The sequence below is a fragment of the Sparus aurata genome, chromosome 22 (assembly GCF_900880675.1).
Source record: "Sparus aurata chromosome 22, fSpaAur1.1, whole genome shotgun sequence".
Taxonomy (NCBI): Eukaryota; Metazoa; Chordata; class Actinopteri; order Spariformes; family Sparidae; genus Sparus; species Sparus aurata.
In genome coordinates, this window is record NC_044208.1 from 2334618 (window position 1) to 2358726 (window position 24109).

General features: G+C 43.0%; 1 protein-coding gene across 1 annotated transcript in view; it reads left to right on the forward strand.

Annotated features, from left to right (window-relative positions):
• The first annotated feature begins 4029 nt into the window (after window positions 1-4029).
• Window positions 4030-24109, forward strand: part of LOC115574652 (gamma-aminobutyric acid receptor subunit rho-2-like) — a 36022-nt gene continuing 15942 nt past the window's right edge. The window contains exons 1-2 of the mRNA XM_030406316.1: window positions 4030-4458; window positions 7134-7240. Coding sequence (XP_030262176.1) covers window positions 4337-4458; window positions 7134-7240 — 229 coding nt within the window. The 5' untranslated portion in view covers window positions 4030-4336. The remainder of the gene's footprint in view (window positions 4459-7133; window positions 7241-24109) is intronic.

Here is a 24109-nt window from a genome sequence, read left to right on the forward strand (position 1 = left end):
TGTGTTTTCAGTGTGTCAGGTTTTATGTCCTATTAAACCTTCACACACAGGGTGCTGTTACCTTTAAATAATCCTAAATTGCCAGACTCAATGCTTACAGTGTACATTTGTGCAAACCACTGATATGTATAAACTACTTTTCTTTAGGCTCAATGTTCAATTTCATGATGTTACTTATTATTATTATTATTATTATTATTATTATTATTATTATTTCATAATAATTACTATTTTTAAAAGGCTGCATTATGAAACCTTGCCTGTTTTTCCTTCAAAATGGGGGTAAGTAGTTAAAAGCTTTTTAATTTTGGGGTAAATTTTGCTTTAAGTCTTAAATCAGGTCGAGTATGGAGTGTTGGAGCAGTGAAGACAGACACATGTTTTCACGTCTAAGACAGTAAAACAGCAACAGGGAGCTCTTGTGTTGGAATATATAGTGCTTGTAATGAATTGTTAGGCCTGTGCATTAAAATGTATTGGTCTCAGCAATGTAAAAAAAACAACCTATCACTTGCCCTGGACTTCAAGTTACATGAGACTTGATTCAAACTTGTTTTGACTCAGCTCTAGAAAAGAGAAGCTGAAACATTCCCTCAAGATTCTCTGGCGCCAGGGAGAATACAGTTTCTGAATTTTTTTACATGATATTCTAGGTCTCTAACAGTAAATTAAAATGGTTAGCCTTGAATGGCATAAAATTAAGTTAAAGAACTGTATCTGTCATTTCATGATTTGGTGAGCCGGCCTGTAAACATCCAAACCTTATTCACACCTTTCTAAAAAGAGCGGAACATTGTCTATCACTGAGCACTCAGTATAGTTGTGTAGCAAACACGGTTTTGACTGCACAGGACTTTTTAATCTGTTTGTCGAGTGGGAACAAAATGTTCCTCAGCATCCACAAAGCCTAAAATTGAGAGCTCATGGGAGGAGACAGAGCTAACACCGCAGGCACTGTAATTTCTGACTGTATGATGGAGGGCAGAGGTCAGGAAGGAACCAGTCAGAAATCAACTGGAAGGCCACATCTTTTAAAAAACGTCAAGGACAAACCTTCCCTTCTACACTGTGTGCACTTAAGTGAAGTGTGCAGTGAGCAGCTGCTGGCATTTTTTGTTCTCGGACACAACACAGAGAAAAGTAGATTTGACTTTTTTTTTTTGTAGGAATCCCGCATAAAAATATTAATCTAAACTGAGCCTTCGGAGGATATTAGTAATGCTGGCAATCGGATGAGATATTGTAATTCCACTGGTTTCTAATACAGTCTCACATCTCTAAGAACTTTTCCATCCAGACTGCAGGCGGCTAGAGTGAAGAGAAGAAAGCCCGGAAGAAAGCCCGGAGTGGGAATCAGAGGTAGACACCAGACTCTTACTTCAGTTTAAGGATGCCCTAACACTAGGGCTGTTTTCGACTAAGGATTTTCATAGTCGAATCTGATTCATCAGATTTTGCCGCATTCGACTGATAGTCGAACCTAGTAGTAACCTTTTTTTTTTTTTTTTTGTAACGTTAACAAGCCTTACCCGTTTCAAATGATACGCCATGTTGGTTGTCATCGTGTGATATGAAAGAAGCTGCTGACACAACTTGCACTTAACTTTCTTCGGGTCATCTTTAACCTTTTCAACACTTTGGATGATTTTTTAGTAGCCATTGTAAGCCAATAAATCCATAAATGCTAATGGTCCTGTAGTGTGCTGCTAACCTCCGCTCATTTGGATTGTGCAACTGCAGTGAGTGATTTATTAAAGGGATATTCCGGTTTAAATTTAATCCATGGTCTAACACACCGTGAAACTGTGTTAGACTCCCTCTCGAGAGATAAAGTTTGCAGACCGCTAGCTAACGTAGTTTTAGCATCCTCAGAAACGACCGCACAACAACAATACATTGCAGTAAATGGGTCCAAATATAAAACCGCCATCAAAAAGCCACAAATAATGCTCAGAACAGCACCAACTTCAGCAACATTAGAAATAGGGTCCCAGCACATATTTCGAGGCATCAAACATTTGATATCCTCGCCGGATTTTTCGGAATAGATAAACAGAACTCACCTCTCCAGCTGCAGGCTCGTTGTGGGGAAGCCAAGTGAGTCGATTACCGAGTGCAGTAGAGTTCCACAGCTCAGTGATGATCATTACTGCAGGACTCTACTGCACTCGGTAATCGACTCACAGGGCTTCCCCACAACAAGGAAGGCTTCTCGGGTGGTGAGTTTCGTTTATCTTTTCCGACAAATACAGCAACTATATCAGATGTCTGATGCCTTGAAATATGTGCTGGCACCCTATTTCCTCGACTACAAGGTTCATAGTCGAATCAGACCTCTCCGAATCGAATCGTCGAATAGTCGACTATTGGAGGTCAGCCCTACCTAACACCTTCCTACACTGAAAAAAATACAGCCACGTAATAAACCATGCGTGAATAATTCTTATACAAGCAAGGACATCTGGAACTCAGATTAAATAAATTCAACTTTCCCGAACGATAAAAACCAACTCTTTACTTCTGCCACAATACTCTGCTTGTGGGTGGGTTGGGTTCAAGTACAGGTTCACTTGGTTAACGTTGGGAAAAGACCATGTTTTGACCTGTGACCTGTGTAGGTCACCACAAACAAGGCTGGAGATGGACCAACTGCCACTTTTGTCGCCACACAGACACGGACGGACAGACAGACAAGGTCTCTTACAATGATCACGCGGTGACATGTAAATGAATTGTGGTGTGAGGTTTCACGCCTTTAAGGGAGACTGGGGTAAGATGAGCCATTTTTCATATTTAGGATCACTACATCAAGGCAATCATTGTTTTGTTACAAACTAATATATCTGCATATATTTCAGGTTGCTGTGCATCCCTTCAAACAAACAGAATGAGTGTAAACATAACTGTTTGGATAATATGTCCAAAAAAAGTGGTCTTGTGGCACAACTTACCCGGTGTACCCCCACCCTCCCTCACCTTCTCCCTCCCTAAATAACAGTCACTTCTTCACATTCATGTGTATTTTTATTCATTATACACAATTCAACAGGTACAATAAACTTTTTATTATTATTGCATATTACTGCTAAACAGCTGTTTTGTAAAAAAAAAAAAAATTAAAAAAAAAAAAAAAAACATTTTAACATGAGAATACCTTAAAGTGCGCTTGGGAAGAGAACATGAACAGCTGTGTTTTTGGAAAGAAAACACTAGAACTGAATTCTTGGTCCAGAATCATAGTTTCTGGGTGTCCTTGCTGACAGTAAGGTCAGTTATGGACTAGTAACACATCTGAACAATCTGAACTGACACACTCATCTTCTCATCATCCTTCCTTCCTTCCTCTATCTATCCTCTCTTCTCTATCTTCGTTAAACTCCCCCCATCATCTTCCTCTCGTTCCATCTATCCCCATCTCTCCCTCGATCCATCCATCTCCCACCTCTGCTGGGTGGCTGACTTACGATAGACTAAATTCACTTTCAAGAGTGAAAAATGTTTTTTTGAAATAAATGTCGAACCACTTTACCCATGTGGTTCTTACCTTCACAGACTCCATGAAATGATGCCTTCCTCCTAAATATTTGGTCATATGATCAATGTTTTTTTTTACCGTTTCCCAGCAACAAGGGGTGGCTTAACTTACCCTTTGGCTCAACTTACCCCAGTCTCCCCTATATACTGAAACACTGAATCGAATTGTGCTCACTGGCTCCACCAGCATCCCCTCCAACTTCTGACATAAACATGAAATCTGAACATGACAGGGCGTGGAAATATCGGAACGGTTACATTTCATCATACCAGTGGTTTTAAGACACATTAACTGTGAACATTTGATCCTGGATACTGGGCCGTAATTTCTGATCAGCTGAGACCATGTCAACACTGTGTCTGGTTGCTCGCCTATCCGTGGAAACAAAGCCAAGCTGCAGCAGGAATATATGACACCATGTTCCCACTTTTCTCCTGTCTGTCTGCGTTGACTCAGAGGACAAAGTGCCTTCTCTTAGCGGTGTCTCTGCGTCTGAACGACTCGTCAGGAGGGACGTGTTTCTCTGTCTTCTTTTTTCTTTTTTTTCTTTTTCTTTTCCAGCGCGCTGCATGTGGTGCTGATGCTGCGCGCGCCTGAGCCACAAAAAGCCTCTCTGGAGTCTGAAGACCAATCAGAGCGCTTATCAGATTTCACCATTCCGTCTCTCTCCGGCGCACACCGCCACAGCCGCTGCTTTCTCTTCTTCTGCCTCTGACAGGAAGATGGTACCGTGCACAGAGCGTCCTGCACGCGGAGCGAAGGCGTCACTGATCGACTCGCTGCGGGACTTTTAAACTCACCATGCCGGGTTACGTTAGGTTTCTGCTTTTACTGTTCTGCTTGATCCTGATCGGGGAGAGCAGGAAACACAAGAGTAGGAAAAAGCGGTGGTCCGCGCCGGCGGAGACGCACAAGCCGGGCACGTAAGTATGAAAAAACATTCTTTCTTTTTATTTGGGTTCGAATGTGGTGGGGACTCCAGAAACCATCATATCCAGCGAGATATAAAGAAAAATTACTTGATTTTCTAACATCACACATTTACGCACAACCCCGTGCGGCACAACCCTCGCCCATGAGTAAAACTGGATTTGGCCCCAGTAAGCCCCGCAACCCCTCAGGGAGGATAAAAAGCGGCAACATCCCGCGACCCTCACGGAAAAAGCGGAAAAGAAAGACACGAACGAACCTGTGCGGCAGACCACTTCCATCAGTCTGACACCAAAAGAGTACAGGGGCGCTAACATTGTTGGAAGAGAGCTTTGCAGATTTTTCCCTGACTTCATGCCCAAGAACACCCAGAATGTCAACATTTGCATGCAGCGTGCACGTGGCCAAAAGCTCTTCCCAAACAAATTTACAGTCTGAAACATTCAAGCTGTTTATTTGGAGGGTCTATTGATCCGAACGAAACCGACAGAGATCCTCTGTCCTTCGTAAAAACTTGTGCGTGTGTTTACATCAGCCCCCCCCCCGAGATGCAGCAGCCTGTGTTCGATGTGGGTTTGAGGGTATTAGTAGAGGCACAGAACAGAGAGACTGAAGAGTGGAGGGAGTTGTGGAAGGATATTCTCTTTAAACCAGCGGTTGAGCTTGTGTTCCCCCTGGCTGTCACACGCATGTCATTTTCAACCAGGATCAAATATTCCTGAGCAGCAGCTTCACTTATCTTCACATATAACATGCATGCTTTATACTACCAGCACATTTGGATTTCAGTTCTTTGCCAGCAGTGATTTAGGTCTTGTTTTAAAAACAAGGACTCAGCAAAGTATGCCTTTATTTTCTCAAGTATTTTTTTGTCTCTAAATTCACCAGGGCTGGGCCAGATATCGATATTATATTGTTATCATGATATGAGACTATGTTTGGTCTTAGATTTTAGATATGGTTATATCATATATCATAAGTGTAGTGTGGTCTGATGTTATTTTCTGAACACACCAGACTGTTCTACTTGTTTTAATACTTTCCTTTACCCACTGAGTCATTATATCCACATTACTGACAATTATTAATCAAAAATCTCATTGTGTTCAACAGTCATCCCTACAATATTGTCATAGTTTGTAGATATGATATCCAAGTATTTGGACTGATATATCTTGGTGTTTGATTTTGTTGCCCAGTTTAAGCATTTTTACAAAGTGGTGGGAACAGGTCCCCAGTGTAAATGAAACCTTTGCTGACATGATTGTGTATGTAGCTTAAACGATCTTCTCTCTCTGTAACATAGAGCTCCATTGTTACCCAAAAACTCTAAAAAAAACATCAGCAAGCCACACTGTTGCACTGGTGGACATGTTCCTTCATCACCATGAACACACATGTTGTAGTTGACTTTGAATAAATCCCCCACACACACCATCCTGCTGCCAGAAATACTCACTCCTGCACCAAGTGCATATTAATCCACCGCTGAAAATACTCCTCAACAAATGCACTACGTTCTTCTGTTTGAGTAACATTTGATAAAAACTACAATGACCAGCTGTTTTCCGAAAACGCTTTTAAAGACACTATATATTTGTGAGGTGCTTATAAAGATTTCCATCCTCAGTAGGAATTTGTCAGCCACAGACAGGGGAAGACAAGTCCAACCAATTAAAATTAGAAGTAGTTGATATAGGTTAAATCCATATCTCATGATTTCAAGGTTTGAGGTCAATTTACAGATGCACTCTGTGGTTTGTACATTTCATCAGAAGGGAAAGATCTTCACTGACGAACTTGTTTTTCTGCCTAAACAAACTAAATAAACAAACTGGTGTTATTTTCATGACTGAATAAAGAAAGTGACATTAAAAGACAACACAATTTATACTGTTTAGCTTTACTTATATGCGGCGGACCGTGCCACCTTTCTTGCTTCAAACAGTGTTATGTGGACCTTATTTTCCTCTGAGAACAGCTTCTATATTCACTGATTGGAAAAAAAACATATTTCTGAGTTTGTATTATTCCCTTATCAATATTGTAAATATTAATAAAGTCAAACTACATGGTGCTCGTTTAATTCACTTTAATTCAGTCTACAACACAAGGTTGTAAATCCAATCTCAAAAAAACACAGTGTCACGTTTGCCTTATTGCGCAGGCTTAAAAGATCTTCAGCATCATGGAGTGCTGCATTATTTGATGGCCATAGCACGCAGCATACAATCAATGTAGTTTAGCCAGGATGTGCTGGAATGTAAAGAAACTGCTTTGTTTCTGGAGATAAACATGTGTTAAGGTTATGGAACAATTGTCACACTATAACAACATTACCTGGCTGCTTAATTTGCTACAGTTAAGTGGTTGGCGGAGCACTGGCTGAAATGATGGTGCTGTCCTTAACGGTGGAAGTTAACAGTGAAATAACTATTGACTACATTTGAACTAACTATACATTTACCATTTATTGATGGTTTTAAATCATCCACTGTTAATGTTCCTTTCTGGCAATTGAGTGAAGAAGTCAGAAAGTATTCAGAAACAGATGAGCACATCGTTGACGGGGCTAAAAATGTAGAATAACACAAGCCTCATCCTTTAATTTTAGACCGAGCTCTATTGGTCCTAAACCTTTCCTCTCTGTCTACTTACCTGTCTCCAGTCCTTTGTCGAAGAAGGTTTCAGATGGAACCAAAACTCGGAAGGTGAAAACCACCCACCTCCTGCGCATAGATGAGCATGACTTCACCATGAGGCCCGCCTTTGCAGGTAAGCTCTGTTGTGTTTCTGAAGAAGTCTGGTTTGTGAGTGATGTCCCACTAATAGGATTAAATGAGGTTCACCCTGTGTTGAACCCAAGTGTGAAGTGAATATAGACACCACACTGACTGGGAATGCAGAGGCAGGTTTATTCTTCCCACCTGTCTTCTCTTCTACGGGCCTGCCAAACCTAAAGAGGACAGAAAAGGTCGACATGTGGAGCTTGCAGCCCCAAGTGCAAGAATAAAGAAGCAGGCTCCATTACACTGTAAACACATTGTGACACAGAGGTCAGCAGAGGTGTAGAAGAAACCTCTCAGGACATTCTTTGTCACCTCTGATTGTTTGTATCTTCCAGTGCTGACACTGATCAGTCACGTGCTAGGCCAAAGCAAAAGTCAACTTAATGGTGTTGTGTGTGTCCTTGCTTTGCACCTTGAATGTCAGGACAATGGCACTGCTGCTGTGATTTGTGGAGGCAATTAAAAATAAGAAGCTTATTTGTTGAACTAAACACTTCCGTTCTCTGGTATTTAGCATAAACGGGCCCTGTTAAAGCACAGGAGGAGGTGGTGAGCCAAATGAAACATCCCACAGTGAATTTCATGCTCCTTTGGGACTACAGTTGCAGCCACAGATGGGAGCGTGGATCCCACTGAGGATCACTTTTTGTCTTGCATTTTTCAGCTTTTGTTTGCAGGCTGCTTCTGCAGCAGCAGCAGAAGAAGAATTCCATCTTCTTATTCAAACATCATCAAAAGCTGACGTTGTGTAAGCGCTCCGCTGCTGCCTGTGAGACTGCCGTGCGCTCGTTTGGCTGAGGAAAAAGTGTGTGTGCAGCAGCAGCTGCTGTGGTTCCTCCTGGCTTCAAAAGGAGCGACGGCAGTGTTACTAATGAAAGCCTCTTACACGGCAGCTTCCCGTTTGCCGGGGGAACGATATGGAGAACAACGCTGCTACGTGCCAATGGGGACGTCAGTTCGTGGATGGAGAAAATTCTTCAGTCACAATCAGACAAATCCTGACTGTGGAGCAGGTTATTGCCCTCATGTACACAATAAACTGCTTTGTTGTGATCCCAAAGAACAAAAGTGTCCAATAGAAAAATGTTAATTATTTTGTAAAGATTCCTCTGTTTGTGCCTCAGAGAGCAACAGCAGGTGAGGTTTGTATTATCAATAGCCTGCAGGTGGAGCTGTGGATGTTGATAAGGCTTCTGTTAGCCTAATTAGAGCACCTGCACACTGTGGCCTAACAGATCAGAAAATACACAGGGAACTAAGTGGAGGAAGATGTTTGTTTGTTTGTTTGTTTGATGTGGATGTTATATTTGTCATCACATCAAGTTGTGATTTCCTGGGCACATCTATTTATGGAGCTCCTCCTCCCTGTCTGCCTCGGGTTTAACATCTTATGGGCTGGATAGACCTGTCATGCATTAGTCACATTTGCATTAAAGCCACAGCGTGGTTTTCTCCTCATTTCACCCATGAGATTCTGAAGAACCCTGGAACCCTGCACCTAATGCATTTCACTTGGATTTTCTTTCCAGCCGGTCTAATTTAGCCAGGCTGAAGCAACAGTGGATTCACAGCTGCTAATCCATGAAGAGACTAGCAGTCCAGCATCATTAGGTGGAATGGATAGGGTGATCTTTCTCTCTCTATTCTATCCACATCTGTAGAAATGATACAAGAATAATTCAATGTGTGAAAACCTGAGGGACTAAATGAACAAAAGAAAGGGCAGCTGTATACTGAGATACCTTCTGAAAAGCTTTTTGTGTGTAATCTACAAAATGAACTTGCCAACCAGGAGACTCCCATTTTCTTTCTCCCAGTGATCACAATTCTAGTGTAGTTCTTCCAATTCAAGACAAATTTTCACATCGCTTTCCTCTTTTAATTCTTTCGACCCTTTTCTGGCTGGGCATCATGTCTGCTGTATCGTTGCACCTCGTCCTCCTCAGTGAGTGAGAGATAGGAAGAGAAATTGTAAAATGGTGGATAAATTTTTTTTTTAGCCCCAGTGATGTGATGGGTTTCACTGTCAGAATTTGAGCCATTTGGTTCGATTACATTTTGAAAGTCCAGACGAGCTTAACCAGAAGTTAACCAGCCTGGCCGAAGGAAGTCTCATGTGCAGGCTCTGTGGGCCGCACACTGAGGAAGATCTGAGACATTCTCTACTGAAACAAATTCCACATTTTGGCTTCACACGCAACTGAGCAACTTCATAGAAATGAATGGAGCTCTTCCTTTGACGCTTTAACCTGGACCCTCAGGGCCCTGCTTTGGTCTCCAAATCCTTCTTATTTTTGAGTTCTCAAGGTTGGCAAGTTGTGCTGTGTGAAGAGGATGATGCACAGGTTTTTGTATCCAGCAGCCACTGAAGCCAGATTGTGCAAGGTTCAACATTTTTTTTTTTCTGGCATAGACACCTTTATTAAGCAGTAGACAGATAGGAAAAATATGGGAGAGAGAGAGGGATGTGACATGCAGCAAAGGACCTCCGGCTGGAATCAAACCGGGATCGGCTACGCATGTGGCATGCGCTCTAACCACTCGACCACCTGCGCACCAGCAAGGTTCAACATTTGTTTGTCATTATACAACACAGGCCGCTCAACAGAATAAAGTTTGTTAAGCCTTCATACTACACAAACATACACAAATGTGTTTACACCCAGGAAATAATTCTGGAGTTTTAAGAATTAAACAGCGGAAACAAGATAGTGATGATAATATGGTCAGCATCATCATATTAAAGACATCATGTAAACACTGTCCATCAACCATTTGAGCAGCGTCCACCACCTCTCTAAGAAATATTTTCCTCTCACAAGTGAAGCTGAATTAATAAGCAATTAAGATACAATCCAATTCAGATTTGGTTTCTAACACTTTCCTTGGTCTGATATGATCAGTAGCTTATGAGGGCTTATGTTAGCTATATAGTATAGTATTAGCTGTATAGTTTATGGCTTTTCTGTACTTAGTTTGTTCTTGTTATGCATACACATTTTTAATGGTTTCAAACCTCACCTCAACTCACCTCACCTCACCTCACCTCAGCAGGAGTCGTGTCTGTTGTTTGAGGCTTGTAGTCTTATTCCACTAACTCTCGTTCGTCTCAGACAGCAAGTGCCAGCAGGCGACATTGATGTTGTGTATTTTGAATTGCTGCAGTGGAGGCTCGCAGCTAACTCTGATCCTACTAACAGCCTGTGCCATACATTTATACAGGCCACTACTTTCCACCTACTGTCATGTCATAATGCTGCTAAATAGAGCAGGTTGTAGCTTAACAAAAAATAAATGATAAGCAATATGACACAACAGGAACAAGTATGTAATGAGCAGGTTTTGCAAACTATTATCATAAAGGTTGTGTATTGTCTTTGAAGCTGATGTTGTTCCACTTCAGTTTCTCCTAGTTGATCTGTTTGAGCACTTCTGGTGAACAGCTGATTTTTATTCATTTATTCATTCATTTATTTATTTATCATTTAGATATATAAATAACTGTCTTTTGTCTAGCTTGCATTGGTTGTGCATCCCTGTGTTGTAGAATTGAGAGATAAATGTACCATACAAGCATAACCTTATAATTCAGAGAACCCAGATATCAGTAAATTATACCCGTGTTGCTTTCCTTTCTGTTTTTGTTGCAAGCTGCATCAGCAAGTTGAAACACTAGAATGATATGTCTTGTTTAGTCAAGACAAAAGTGCCCCTGCACTCCATTGAAAATTAGCCTGCCCGAAAAAGAAACTACGGTAAATCTTATAAGTGCCTCTTTCGGCGTAATTATGCTTTTACACGAAGGTTTGACTCATATTCAATCACAAATAAGGCCTCGGTTGCTTTTTGGCGGGAGTTTCACTTTAACCCTCTCGGGCATAGAGTTCACCAGAGCTTCACAGGTTGCCACTGGAATCATCTTCCACTCCTCCATGAGGAAATCACGGAGCTGGTGGATGTTAGAGACCTTGCGCTCCTCCACCTTCCGTTTGAGGATGCCCCACAGATGCTCAGTAGGGTTTAGGTCTGAAGACATGCTTGGCCAGTCCATCACCTTTACCCTCAGCTTCTTTAGCAAGGCAGTGGTCGTCTTGGAGGTGTGTTTGGGGTCGTTATCATCTTGGAATACTGCCATTCATGGTTCGATCAATGAACTGTAGCTCCCCAGTGCCGGCAGCACTCATGCAGCCCCAGACCATGACACTCCCACCACCATGCTTGACTGTAGGCAAGACACACTTGTCTTTGTACTCCTCACCTGGTTGCCACCACACACACTTGACACCATCTGAACCAAATAAGTTTATCTTGATCTCATCAGACCACAGGATATGGTTCCAGTAATCTATGTCCTTAGTCTGCTTGGATTCAGAAAACTGTTTGGGGGCTTTCTTGTGCATCATCTTTAGAAGAGGCTTCCTTCTGGAATGACAGCCATGCAGACCAATTTGATACAGTGTGCGGTGTATGGTCTGAGCACTGACAGACTGACCCGCCACTAGGGATGGGAATTGAGAACTGGTTCTTCTTCAGAACCGGTGCCCAGTGAGTCGATTCCTCTGAATCATTAGCATGTCTGCTTAACAATTCCGCTTATCGGTCCTGCTCGTTGCATTGCCTCATGACGTCACACACGCACTGCGTTGTTTTGGTTCAGAGCGCAGCAAACATGGCGTGGAGGCAGAAGCGCTCCAAAGTTTGGTTATATTTCACGTGAAAAGACGACAATATGGTCACTTGCAACACTTGTTAAGTTTCCATTTCATCAAAGGGGAAACTACCTCCAATATGCAGAAACATTTGGCCACACTGTAGAGTGATGATACACTACTACTTAGTGACGCAAGTGAGACAAGCAGCAGCAGAGCTAACGGGACGCCATCTGTTAATAATGCCGAGGGTAACTTTAAACTCTCCAGGCAGACCTGGCTCTGTCTACGTAGTTAATGTGAGCACCGTTTAGTTTAGTAAACTTTTACTATACGAATAATGTCTGTTGTTATTGTCCGTCAAATTTAGATGATGTTGACGGCCAGAGTCTGGCTGCCTCAGAGGCTGCAGCAGCTCTCGTGCACCTCTAGCTGCTCCGTTCACAGAGGCAGGGTTACTCAGGTAAGGCACTCTTGATAATCTGTCAAGGCATACACTAGTGTAGAGTTTAGATTCTCTGCCCGAGCCCGACCCGAACCTCTGGCTTGTTTGTGTTTGTGTCGCTGCGTGGGGTACTCGTGAGTTGACCTCGTGCTGAAAACATGATTTGTGGCATACGTGACACTACTCCCAGAGACGCAAGAAGAAAGCGAAAATATATATTTTTACTACGGAAAATGACAAAAATAATAGTAACGCACAGTGACTTGAATAAGTAACTTCAGTCTGATCACTGTTTTAGAAATATTAATGTGTTACATGAGTGCAACATGAAGCTTAAAGATGTAAAGAAAAATATAAAAACAGGAGAATTAACTTGATTAACGTGATACCACCAAATTTACACACCTGCTCCCCATTCACACCTCAGACCTTGTAACAATAACAAATGGCTTATTGGGCCCAATTTGGACATTTTCACTTAGGGAGTACTCACTCACTTTTGTTGCCAGCGGTTCAGACATTAATGGCTGTGTGTTGCGTTATTTTGAGTTGACAGTAAATTTATACTGTTATACAAGCTGTACACTGACTACTTCACATTGTAGCAAAGTGTCAAATGTAAGGAGTGTACTGACTTTTGTGAGTTACTGTACATCAACCTCACAGTACCTGTTTATTATTTTGTAACAGCACTGTACACAGCTGAAAAAACAACACCCATTATTCATGTAGGATGCAAACATCTGTAGCCAATCTGCAGCCAGCTGCAGTGGACACACACGCACACACACACACACACACACACACAATCAAAACTCTGGTTAAGTCTAATCGGGAAAGGATAGGATTACAACAGCTTGTGATTCAGTACTGTTTGTTCACCCTACTCCCAACAAATAGGGGCAGCATTTCACCAGTAACTGCTAACTGCAGCTAGCGGTGTTGTTGTATCCATGTACCCTTGTATTGTATCCATCATTACTATAGCCTACTATAAAAATTTGGTGTGCAAGTAGTACAAGAGCTTCAGCCAATATCTCTGCAACATAATTCATATGTGTCTCTGACATAATGTCCGAACTGTTATTTCTTCACATTCACTGATAATTTTTGTTAATTTTTGATTGTTTCAAACTAAAACTCTGATATTGCAACTCAAATCTGTACATTAACAGAAATGTGAAAATGAATGGATCTATGTGACAAGCAAGAGTTTTCACCTAATCAAGGTCATTTTAATCATGACAGACTTATTAAAAGTGAACAATTGTTTATTGACATGCACACTAAAGAGGAGAAATATCTTTAGTGATTAGAAGACATTATGACATAATCATATTTTTAAGGTCCCATATTGTAAAAATGAAGTTTGATAAAGTAGATTCGGGAACTAAGACCACGCCTCGAACGCATCCCATTTCCACACCAGAAACATTTAAGCACACCATATCCGTTTCTTTCTCGTTTGACTCAGTCTTCACATGATCGTGACAGACTGGCATGAAACAACGCTTACCTCAGCAATGAACTACAAGCTCCTTCTCTGCCCTTCAGACAGCGACACGTTTGAAGGAGATCATCATTCTCTCGAAGTCCCAGAAACCTCTCCATCAATTAACGGCAACATCCAACCTTCTCAGCTACCTCGTCTGCGCTCCGTAATCCACATTCCCCGGCGCTCTCGGCATTCATCCTCCAACATCTCCGACATTGTTGGACCTTCGCCTTCCAGCAGCCTAAGGGGAAGATCCCGTCTTCGGTGTCCGAGGGATGTCGGCCGTTCTACACAGCCATCACCAACCCTCTCGAAATACAGGTGCTCGAGCAACAGGCGAAGCAACTCCTGTCCGAATTCACCCCGCCAACTCTCCGACAGCAGCTCAGCTGCAAACATCTCCGACTGGACAGTCGCTCGTCTCAGGCACACACTCAGCCAACGTAGCACCCTCTTCCATCGCTCCGACAAAAAGGCAAAACTTTTCCAACTCCTCACAGACTGGAAAGGGGTGGAGCAATACTCCACTCTCCCTCGCCAAGCTTCCTGAGCACTTCCAGGTTTGCAGCGCCGCGTCTGCAGCAACACCGATGACATCACAGCGCATCGCACGGCCCAAGACGTTCAGCCTTCCACATCAGCCCTCTCAGAGGGCCAGGTCGTATCAAACTCTGCACAAGCTCTTCCTGTCCCAGAGTTATCTCAACCCTCGTCCTTTGTTCCTCAGACTTCACAAACAACCTGAGCACATGCATCTCCCTCCATCCCAGCATCCTTTCCTTTTCTCTTGCTTCTACCTTTCCTATCCCATCTTCCCTGATCACCTCAGCTCCTCCCACTTCGATACAGGCCACCACTGTCACTCAGACCACACCCTCAACGGCAATTTATGCTGGTGCCGCTGGCCAAAATCCTCCATTTCCTCCTGTTTCTCATTTTCCCTCCTCCCCCAGATCCTCGCCGGTAACTACATTGACCTCGCTCAACTCATTCAGCCTTCCACACGCTATCCTCAGTTCCCTAGGGAAGAGCAAACCTCACTCGGTCCCATTGAACTTAAACAGCCACTCACCACCCGCTCCGAGGAACTCACAGCAGTCGAATTCGCATTCACATTCTCGCTTTACCGCGACAACATCTGTTCCGCCTTCCCCGACCGCAGGTCAGAACTGGACGACTACTTGTCAATGATCCTAGACCTCACCTCAAGCTGCTGGACGCATGCAGCAATTTAATCGGGGGACATACTGGGGAACATTAGACCCTGAGCTGTATTGTCGCATTTTCACAGCTTGCGCTTCATTGAACTATGATCTGTGTGGCGCACCATCCCACCCGGCCACAGCATGCACCCTCTCCGCTCCTTTGCCTCACACCTCAGCTCAAAATAAAAGGAACCCGCCGTTTTTTGCAACCTGCCCTTGGGAGTCCCTCCACCGTCTATCACCCCGAAACCAGTAAACACCAAGCCAACCCCCCTCGGCCCTCTTCCCAAAAGCGTAGATAAGAGAGGAAGACCAATCCTCTACCAGGGCGGGAGGATGGTCTGTAATAACTACAATGATCTAGGATGACCTTTGGGTGCAAAAGCAGCCCGAAAATATTCGACTCTCTTTCTGAAGCACTCTGCTGGATCCTGACAAACAACCACAAACTCCCTCATGTCCTCCACCTCCTTGACAACTTTCTCACCATCACGCCGCCATCTTCACCCCCATCATATGGTCTTAACACTTTGACCTCCACATTCCACAAACTCGGAGTTCCCCTTGCCTCAGAGAAAACAGAAGGCTCCAGCACTTTGTTGGAATTCCTGGGCATCACCCTCGACTCCGTTTCACTCCAAGCATCCCTGCCTTCTGAGAAAATCCCGCCTTACTCATTTCAAACTTCCTTCTGGTTCACACATGCACCAAACGGCAACTACTCTCGCTGCTAGGCCACCTCAACTACGCCATCTGTATCATCCCCCAAGGTCGTTCCTTCTTGTCACACCTCCTCTCTATAGCTGCTTCTGTTCCATCTCTCCATGCCCATGTTCCGCTGGACGAAGCATGCAAGATGGAGCTAAAACTGTGGCACCACTAAAGCAGAAGATATCCAGCTGTTCACAGACGCAGCCCCTTCCGTCGGCTTTGGTGGCTACTACGGTGGCAGGTGGTTCTCAGCCACATGGCCAGCCAAATTCTCATCTCTCACGCCTTCCTCCACCATATACGAAATGTATTCAGTCCTGATAGCAGCCATCCTTTGGGGGCACGAATGGTCAAAGAAGACCATCGCCATCTACTCCGACAACAGCGCCATTGTGGACATAATCAATAAAGGGCGGTCACATTGCCTAGATATTATGCAGTTTATGCGGCGGCTCACCCTGGTTTCAGCCCAACACCAATTCATCATCCGATCCTCTCACATCCCAGGCTATAAAAACTCAGTTGCCGACTCACTATCTCGTTTCTTGTTTCATGGATTCAGACAATTGGCACCAGCCTCTGACCCTCTTCCGACCCCAGTCCCACCGTTTTCAGCCACCACCTTCAACTGACCCCGCAATTGGAACATCTAGTCACCGCTTCCCAAGATGACATCCTCAATAGCGTCACTCCGCGAACACTCTCATCGTACCTGACCAGAGGGAATTGCTTCAAAACTTTCCATGCCGCATACAGCCTCTTGTTCCCATCATTCAACATCCTGACTCTCTCTAACTTCATCACATTCGCCCATTCCATCCTCAAGATAAAATCATCCACCATCGAGGTCTATATCAGTGGCATTAACTTCTTCACTACACTATCCTCAGGGGCTCCATGTCCAGTCTCGTCCCACTCACACATAAGCATGTTAATGAAAGGCCTACGTAAGGCCGAACCACGTCCTACGCCGAAACGTCTGCCCCTCAATTCGGACCTCCTCGCCCTGCTGTGTTACAACTCTCCGCACAGGCTATCTGTCCTCACCTGGGGCGCCGAAAAGGGGGGGATAAGGGGAAGGATTCTAGGGGCCTATCATTGAAAGGGGCCCAGAAAGGCCCCTAATAAAATTATAATACTGACAAAAATAATATGACACTAATGTGTTAGTTTATAATCTTAAATATGCATCACTTAATGCACTGATAATAACGCTAAGTTTATTTTGGAAACATTTCTCAAAAACTCTGGATTTTTAGATTTCACTGTTCACGTTTAGCAAGCTGCCCATATTTAATCAGTTGACCACCCCTCCTGTCAAAAATTATGCATGTTTGAACAGACACGTCAAGTGCAGCAGCATCAGCCGCAGCTGTCTGTGAGCCCTGTGAGCCCCCTACCCCTGAACCAGCCCCAGTACCCCCACCTACCCCTGAACCAGCCCCAGTAGGCCTACCCACAACTGAGGAAGGAGGTGAGCAGCTCTGTGTTGAATTAATCCACTATTATGGAAAAAAATCGAAATTAATGAATTAAGATCATTCTGAAATAAAAACACATAGTCTGTATTTATTTCAGAATAATTTAAACGGTTTAAAAAGCATATAGCCTATAACTTTATTTTGTTTTATTGAAATGTAGCTATCACTGAAAATGAACTATAAACTCACTGAAATACTATGTTTGGTCAGTAGTTTGGGACTCTCAGCCCTTGCTTTGCAGTAGGAAAAGAGGAGAATAATCTGGTGCTTGCAGACTAAGTGACTGCTCTCAATCCAATCAGAGAAACGTTAACAATATTAAATCGCAACGACCATAGAGCCTCATTTATGTATTTTTTTCCACCCCAACTCTAATTCCACCACGTACAGTTTTGGAGATAAATTGTTGTTATTATTATTTTTAATAGATTTAACAAAATATAAACGTATATAACAAACTTAAGAAAAACAACAACAAAAACATAATGTAAGACAGCATACAGTTTTTACATTGAGTGCAGTGGCTGGTCTAAGTGTGTGTGGGGGGGGGTGATGTGCATGTTTGAAAGAGAAATTGTGTGGTATTGCTATAATAGTAATTTTGGAGATAAATTAGACCTAAATGCAGGGCTACAAGAGGGAGACAGTGAGCAGTGGGGTACTGGTTGTGAAAATCACATTTTCTTTTGTTATTTTTGATCAAATAACTGACAGTAAAACAGAATGGTGGGAGGAAACCTGAATCTGGTGATGGTGATGCTATTTCAAACGGTATTACAGGAAATTCTATATAATTCATGTATGTCATGCATTTGAAATTTTCAGGTAATTTAATTTAAGAGAATTTTATATTTTAACCATTAAAGTTGCAGACTTGCAGACAATGAATCTAAATTCCATTGTATTCTGAGTGTTCAGTGCTTTCCCTACTAAGTAACTGTCATGTTGTTCTTTTCACACATATAGGAAATTATAGTCAAAAATATAATTAAAATGCACAGTTTATGTAAACAGCATAACAAATTTTCGTCGCCCTTACGGCTGACTATACTGGGGCCCAGTAATATTTCTTTTCATGGGGCCCAAAATGAATGGGCCCTGGTCCTCACACATCGATAAAGTTCTAATCTAATCCATGTTCCTACTGGCTTTGTCACTTCTATACAGTTAGTTAATGCCCTCAAACACGGCAGAGCTAATGCAGAAACACAGTGGGGAATTTAAAGAGACAGGAGCTGAAATGGAGTGTTCAGACATAGGCTGAATGGAGGTGCTGCAGCAATGGACAGATCTTTAAGGGGTAATGGAGCTGTGTGTGGTATAGGATCCCCCCTGTTGGGGTCTAGACACTGGTGGTAGTAATTATTTTAAAAGAATGACAGAGAATGAAAGAGATCTGGATGAATGTGAAGAGGAGCAGGCCTCTGTTGAGTTCAGACCTGGGGCTCTCGAGGGGAATAGAGTAAAGGAGGGGTGAGGTGATTCACTCTGAAATGACAGCTGACAGCAGCAGAGAGGAGAACAGATCTAATGTTTGGCAGCAATGATATGATTGGTTTAAGGAGATTGTGACATAATCTGGTTGGTTAATCTAAGGAGTAAACACCCACAGACAGCTGATTGCCATGGGAGCAGGAGGTGGGGGACAGAGAGGGTGAGGGAGAAATGTGACTGATGAACAGCATAAAGACGGACTTCCTGATTAAAATGTATTGTCATTTTGCGAGACAGCGTTGCATGATGAAATATAAGTTGTTGCCCCTCCATGCTGCTGAACACATATAACACAAACCTAATATGGACACATTCTGTAAAATCAGAACTACAGTATCTGTACGGCTAAATACTAGCGGTAATATGCTTTCTTTTCACATCTTAGATGCAAGCAGAATAATAGGGCAAAACAAAGCAGGCGCTCCTTGTCTCAGATTTGAAGCGGTCCTGAATGGCCCCAGGTTCACTGTGATCAAATGGATTTGAATAAGTGCAAATTTGTTTGACAATATGTGTGCCTCTGAATCACAAAAATGATAAGCTTGATAAAAATCTCAAACCAAGCCCTGTCATGTATGAATTTTGAATTCACAAAGCACTTTTTTATGATTGTTTTTACTCAAGTAAAACAAGTAAAAAATCATGCCAATGACTTTTTCTATATATATTATTTTGAAGGACTTATGTAGATGTCCAATGCAGTTGAAAACCAACTGTTTATTGTGTAAAAAAAGGATTCAGATATAACTCTTAAATCCTTTTTTTCTCACAAGGCAGATGATAACAATATTTTTCAACAACATAACATAACAGATGTCTATTCTCTATTCTCTATTATGCATGCTCAGAAACACAACGTTCCTTTAGATTATCTTAGAGCAGTAAACACAGAAGGGAGTGTTTACATCTTAAAAAGTAACTGCAGACTCAGGAAACTGCCTTCACAAGTGAAATATTCCCCTACTGCCTCATTTCATAGATTAGAGTTTATTATGGCTGAAAATCTGCTAGTACACGCCAAATAAAACCCCCACACTGACTTCCTGTGGTTATTAGATTACTGATCTTTGTGTAGTCTACAAGTTTAACTTTCTTAATTAGAGATATTATGAAATTTCATCTACAGGGAGAACTGAAAGTCCATATAAGCAGTGACTCAAATAGTCTACCTGATAAAAAATTCAATAGCTGGATAAATCCCCGCATATAGCTAATTAAATATTTGCTTTTCTGCCAGGTTGTGAATGCGTATGGATTATGTACTTTTGTTTTCACTTTGAGGATAATTCCATTTTAAAGAGTTAGACGAGGTACAACATGAAACCTTTTGGCTTTAGTGGAGCTCTCAATATGCCTGTTCTACAGGCTGTGTGTGCCCAACAGGCTTTGCATTTTGCATTTTAACTTTGACTTATAATGTCTGCTCCACGTGATTTTGATATTCATTGTTGTGGTGTTCATGTTTGTGGGACTGTAAGGTCAGGGCGAGAACACTGGCTGGCGCTCTCTTGTTTCATGCCCCACTTAAAAACAGCCCACACGGAAGTGCTTCTGACGGCTACGAGGGCCAATAGGAATTATTTAGTGGAGCATCGCCATGACGCATTCATGGGTCTCGTCTGATAATCAGTGACATAGAATAATTCGCTGATGCTGTCAGCTCAAAATAGCAAAAAGAAATCTTCTGGCAAAACCACATGCAGGACATTTCATCTGTGCCTGATTGTCCAGTCGGATCACACACAAACCTCACTTTCTAAACCTCAATCTGGAGGCAACATCTTAAACATTGAAGCACAATAAACAGGCTGCCGTATCCTGCAATTAAGGGAAGATACGAAGCTATTTAGCTCCTCTGGATGGTTGCTGGATTCTGGCTGTGGCCTCCTCTGACCCAGCTACAGAGAGAGTTTAGACAGAGTAAAATTACAGACCAATCCACTAACAAAAGCACTGTCGGTCCAAGCTTTTTCCTAGCTGGTGTCCAGTGTTGCATCCACTGAGGTAACATGTCATCAAGGGCTCAGGCATTGCTGAGTCTGGCACGTGATACATGGCATATGGTGTGAGTAAGAGTAAGGAGGACACTGCTGACAGCTGGAACTGGGCATGAGTTAATATCCTCCCTTCCAGGTAGCAGATTTGCCATGCCACTGGTTATGTAAGGCTGGCACCCATACGGCTGCTCAGATTAACAATACTACAGCAGTCAATGTGACTTTAATATACAAATGACAGACAGGCATGTGCATTTATTTTGCTATGAGGATATTCCTCTGTATAGCTGGAAAACTGCCCTTAAATTTAATCCTAAATCATTCGGCTAAAATAATTTTCACAAACGTGAGAATATTGTGTTCTGTTTGATATAGGCTTCACGCGAAATGAATAGGAATTATTCCTCATACATCAGCAGGATGCCCCATCTTGTTATTTTAGAATTGTGTGTAACGGTAGGAGCTGATGACAGCCATTAACATCGTAACTGAGACTGCATCAGAAGTGACAGAGAGCTGTCATGTTTTCATTGAATAGATTTTCTCTGGTAGCCGCCATCATTTCGGATGGGAGATTGTCAGCTCACTACAGTTCACAAGCTCTCTGAGCTTTTATTCTTACATTTATTTTCCCACTTGTTAGATCCCGAGTTCTACCCCTGTCGAGGAGGTACTCGACCAGCTCTCCGTTATAAAGGGTTAGATCCCTATAACCTATAAAAGGTTACTAAAAAGTGGGAATTTTAAATAGGGATTTTTAAGCTGGTAACGAGGAGACTCGCCTAGCTTCTAACTGCCTGAATCCGAACGTCTACCCTGCTTCCTCTGGTACGGCACCTGACATGAATAGCCCTTGAGTCAGATACAGCCACCAGCCACGCCCGTTAATGGCAGCTCTCCTCTAAATGATCTGGGCTCTTGGTTTGGTGCTAGGTTTGATTTTAAGGGCTTTTGGTAAACCCTAAGGGCCTGTTTCAATTTGGTAGGCTAGAGTAACCTTTAAGAACCTTTAAGATATTATGCACACTTAACACCTGACTTTTACTTCCACTCAAAGAGACATAAAATCAATGTCCACAACTTTAACTTTAACTATATTATGTAGGTTTTATTGCATAGATTTTAGCAAGGGCAAAGCATATAGCGCAATACTTGTTTCAGTTACTGTCAATCATTATCAAAAATCCTTATTGATAAATTACAATACTTCAAATAACAAATTAACCTAAAAGAGCTGAGGCCTGGTTAGAAATACTTAAATTTAGGTGAGATGGAGAGGGTCAGGTCTTTCCATGGCTTGCCTTTCCCTTCCTGCTGAAAGTCCAAGTCCTTGAGGCAAATCACCAACCCAGCCGAAGGTCTCGTAACTTCCTCAAAGTCCAAACTTCACGCCAGCAGCGTGAACAAAAGTACTCCAATATCCAAATTGTAATCCACAGCATGTTGGCAAAAATGGTTAATCCTTTGTGCTCTTAATTCCTTCGTCTGTTTCTGCTGAAGATTTCTTGAAGTCCTTTCTGCGATGTTTAGGCTGCTCACATTCTCCATCTCAGGTGTTTCTTCAAGGCTTGAGCGATTGGAAGAACGAACTTTAGTCCGTGCTCCTCAGGTTATATACACTCTTGCTTCGGACACTGGCACGGATTTATGTCCTTTTTAGGACATTTTCCCACCATCTCTCCGTTCAATGACTAATAGTCCCTTGATGACGGCTGACGATTTCATAATGATCCAACATGCCTCGGTCACGGTCTGTGCCCGTGCCCAAAGTGCGATCAGATTTCGACACATCCTTTTGGCCTCACGTTGACCTGACCAGTTCTTTAACACTTTCTCATGACCTCAGCTCAACACTGTTTCTTTACTGATTTTCATTAGATCTCTAAACTTCAATACATCATGGTTACACCTTACACCTCCTTTAACTTTGCAAAGTTAACACTAAGTCAAAAATGATCATCAGAGACAGAATGACAGACAGAGCCTTGAGTGTAACACTTCCTCTTTTTCACAGACACCCCGTGTTGCCCTTTCCTCTTCACTTCCTATTTCAACACACCTTTAATGTAATGGTTTAACACTTTCCAATGAATTTATGGCAAACACAATGCAGCAAGCAAAGTTTTGATATATTGCAGAATCATTTCAGGACTAAGTATAATGTCCCTTTCTTGTATTTGTGTCTGACAGGAGTGTATGACTCCCAACTTTCTTGACACTGTCTCCGTGTGTGTGTACATACTGGTAATTATATTAGAAAGGAGTAAATGGATCTCAACTATTTTGACACCCCCTTCTTGAGATCAGGCACTGCTGTCGTCTCCAGTGCTTCCTACATGAGCACAACGCCACCATCTGCCTCACCGTCTAAGGTGAATGGTGAGCCTGTTGCCGGTATTGGTGAATGACCCAGGGCAAGAAAGGGATCGACGATGATGATGGGCTCACCCGCTGAAGCCGGCTTAGGCCCGGCGCCGTCTTTCCCCTTCACAGCTTGGTCAAGTTGGGACAATATAGCTGCATCCGCCCCGCCGACTTGATGCTCTGTAGCAGCTCCCTCAACTCCTGAGTTGACAGGTGAGTCTGCTGATGGCGTTGGTGACCGAGTCGTCCCTGCAGGGCGGGTTCTCCGCTGAAGATGGTCCCAGCCTGGTGCTGTCAGTTTCCATCGCCGTCTGGTCAAGTTGAGATGCAATGGCTGTTGACTCTCCTTCGCCGCCCTCCCAGAGCCCGGAGATGAGGGTCCCTCCACGACAGCGTTGCTTCTCCCCAACACCAGCTCACCCAGTCCATTTGGGTAGCTGAGTAGACTTCTTCGGGGCAGGCAAGAGGAGGCCCTCAGCGCTGGCAGCTTGCTCTGGGTTGGCTCCGCGGTGGATACAGCTTGCTCCATCCAGCAAGGTGTTACAACACAAAGTCTGATTATAGATCGATATTGTGCAAAGCGTAAGCGTGCCCGTAGAGATCTGTACTTTCCAAGTCTCTATCTAGAAATTTCTTCAGGAGTGCCTCTGCCAAAGATGTGGATGGCCACACATATCCAAACACATTCATGATGACGTCACTTGTCACTCGACATAATCCACAGATTTAGGCATTCATGACTTTTGCAGACTTGTAGTCCATACCTTTGAACTCTCCTCTGGCCCTGTTGGGCCTTGCAGGTTTTTCATGACCTGGTCCCTTCCATCGGACCGTTAATGTAGTAGGCTTCATGCGTACTACACAACAGTTCTTTACTTCTCTACACTCCAATAACTCCTTCTCTTCTGACAGGAATCTCTTTGGAATAATCCAATTTCTTCAGGGCTCTGACTGTCCAGAGCCCCGAGGTAGTTCCTTCTCATGGTGACCACCCCTTATACAGTGGCCAGTCTG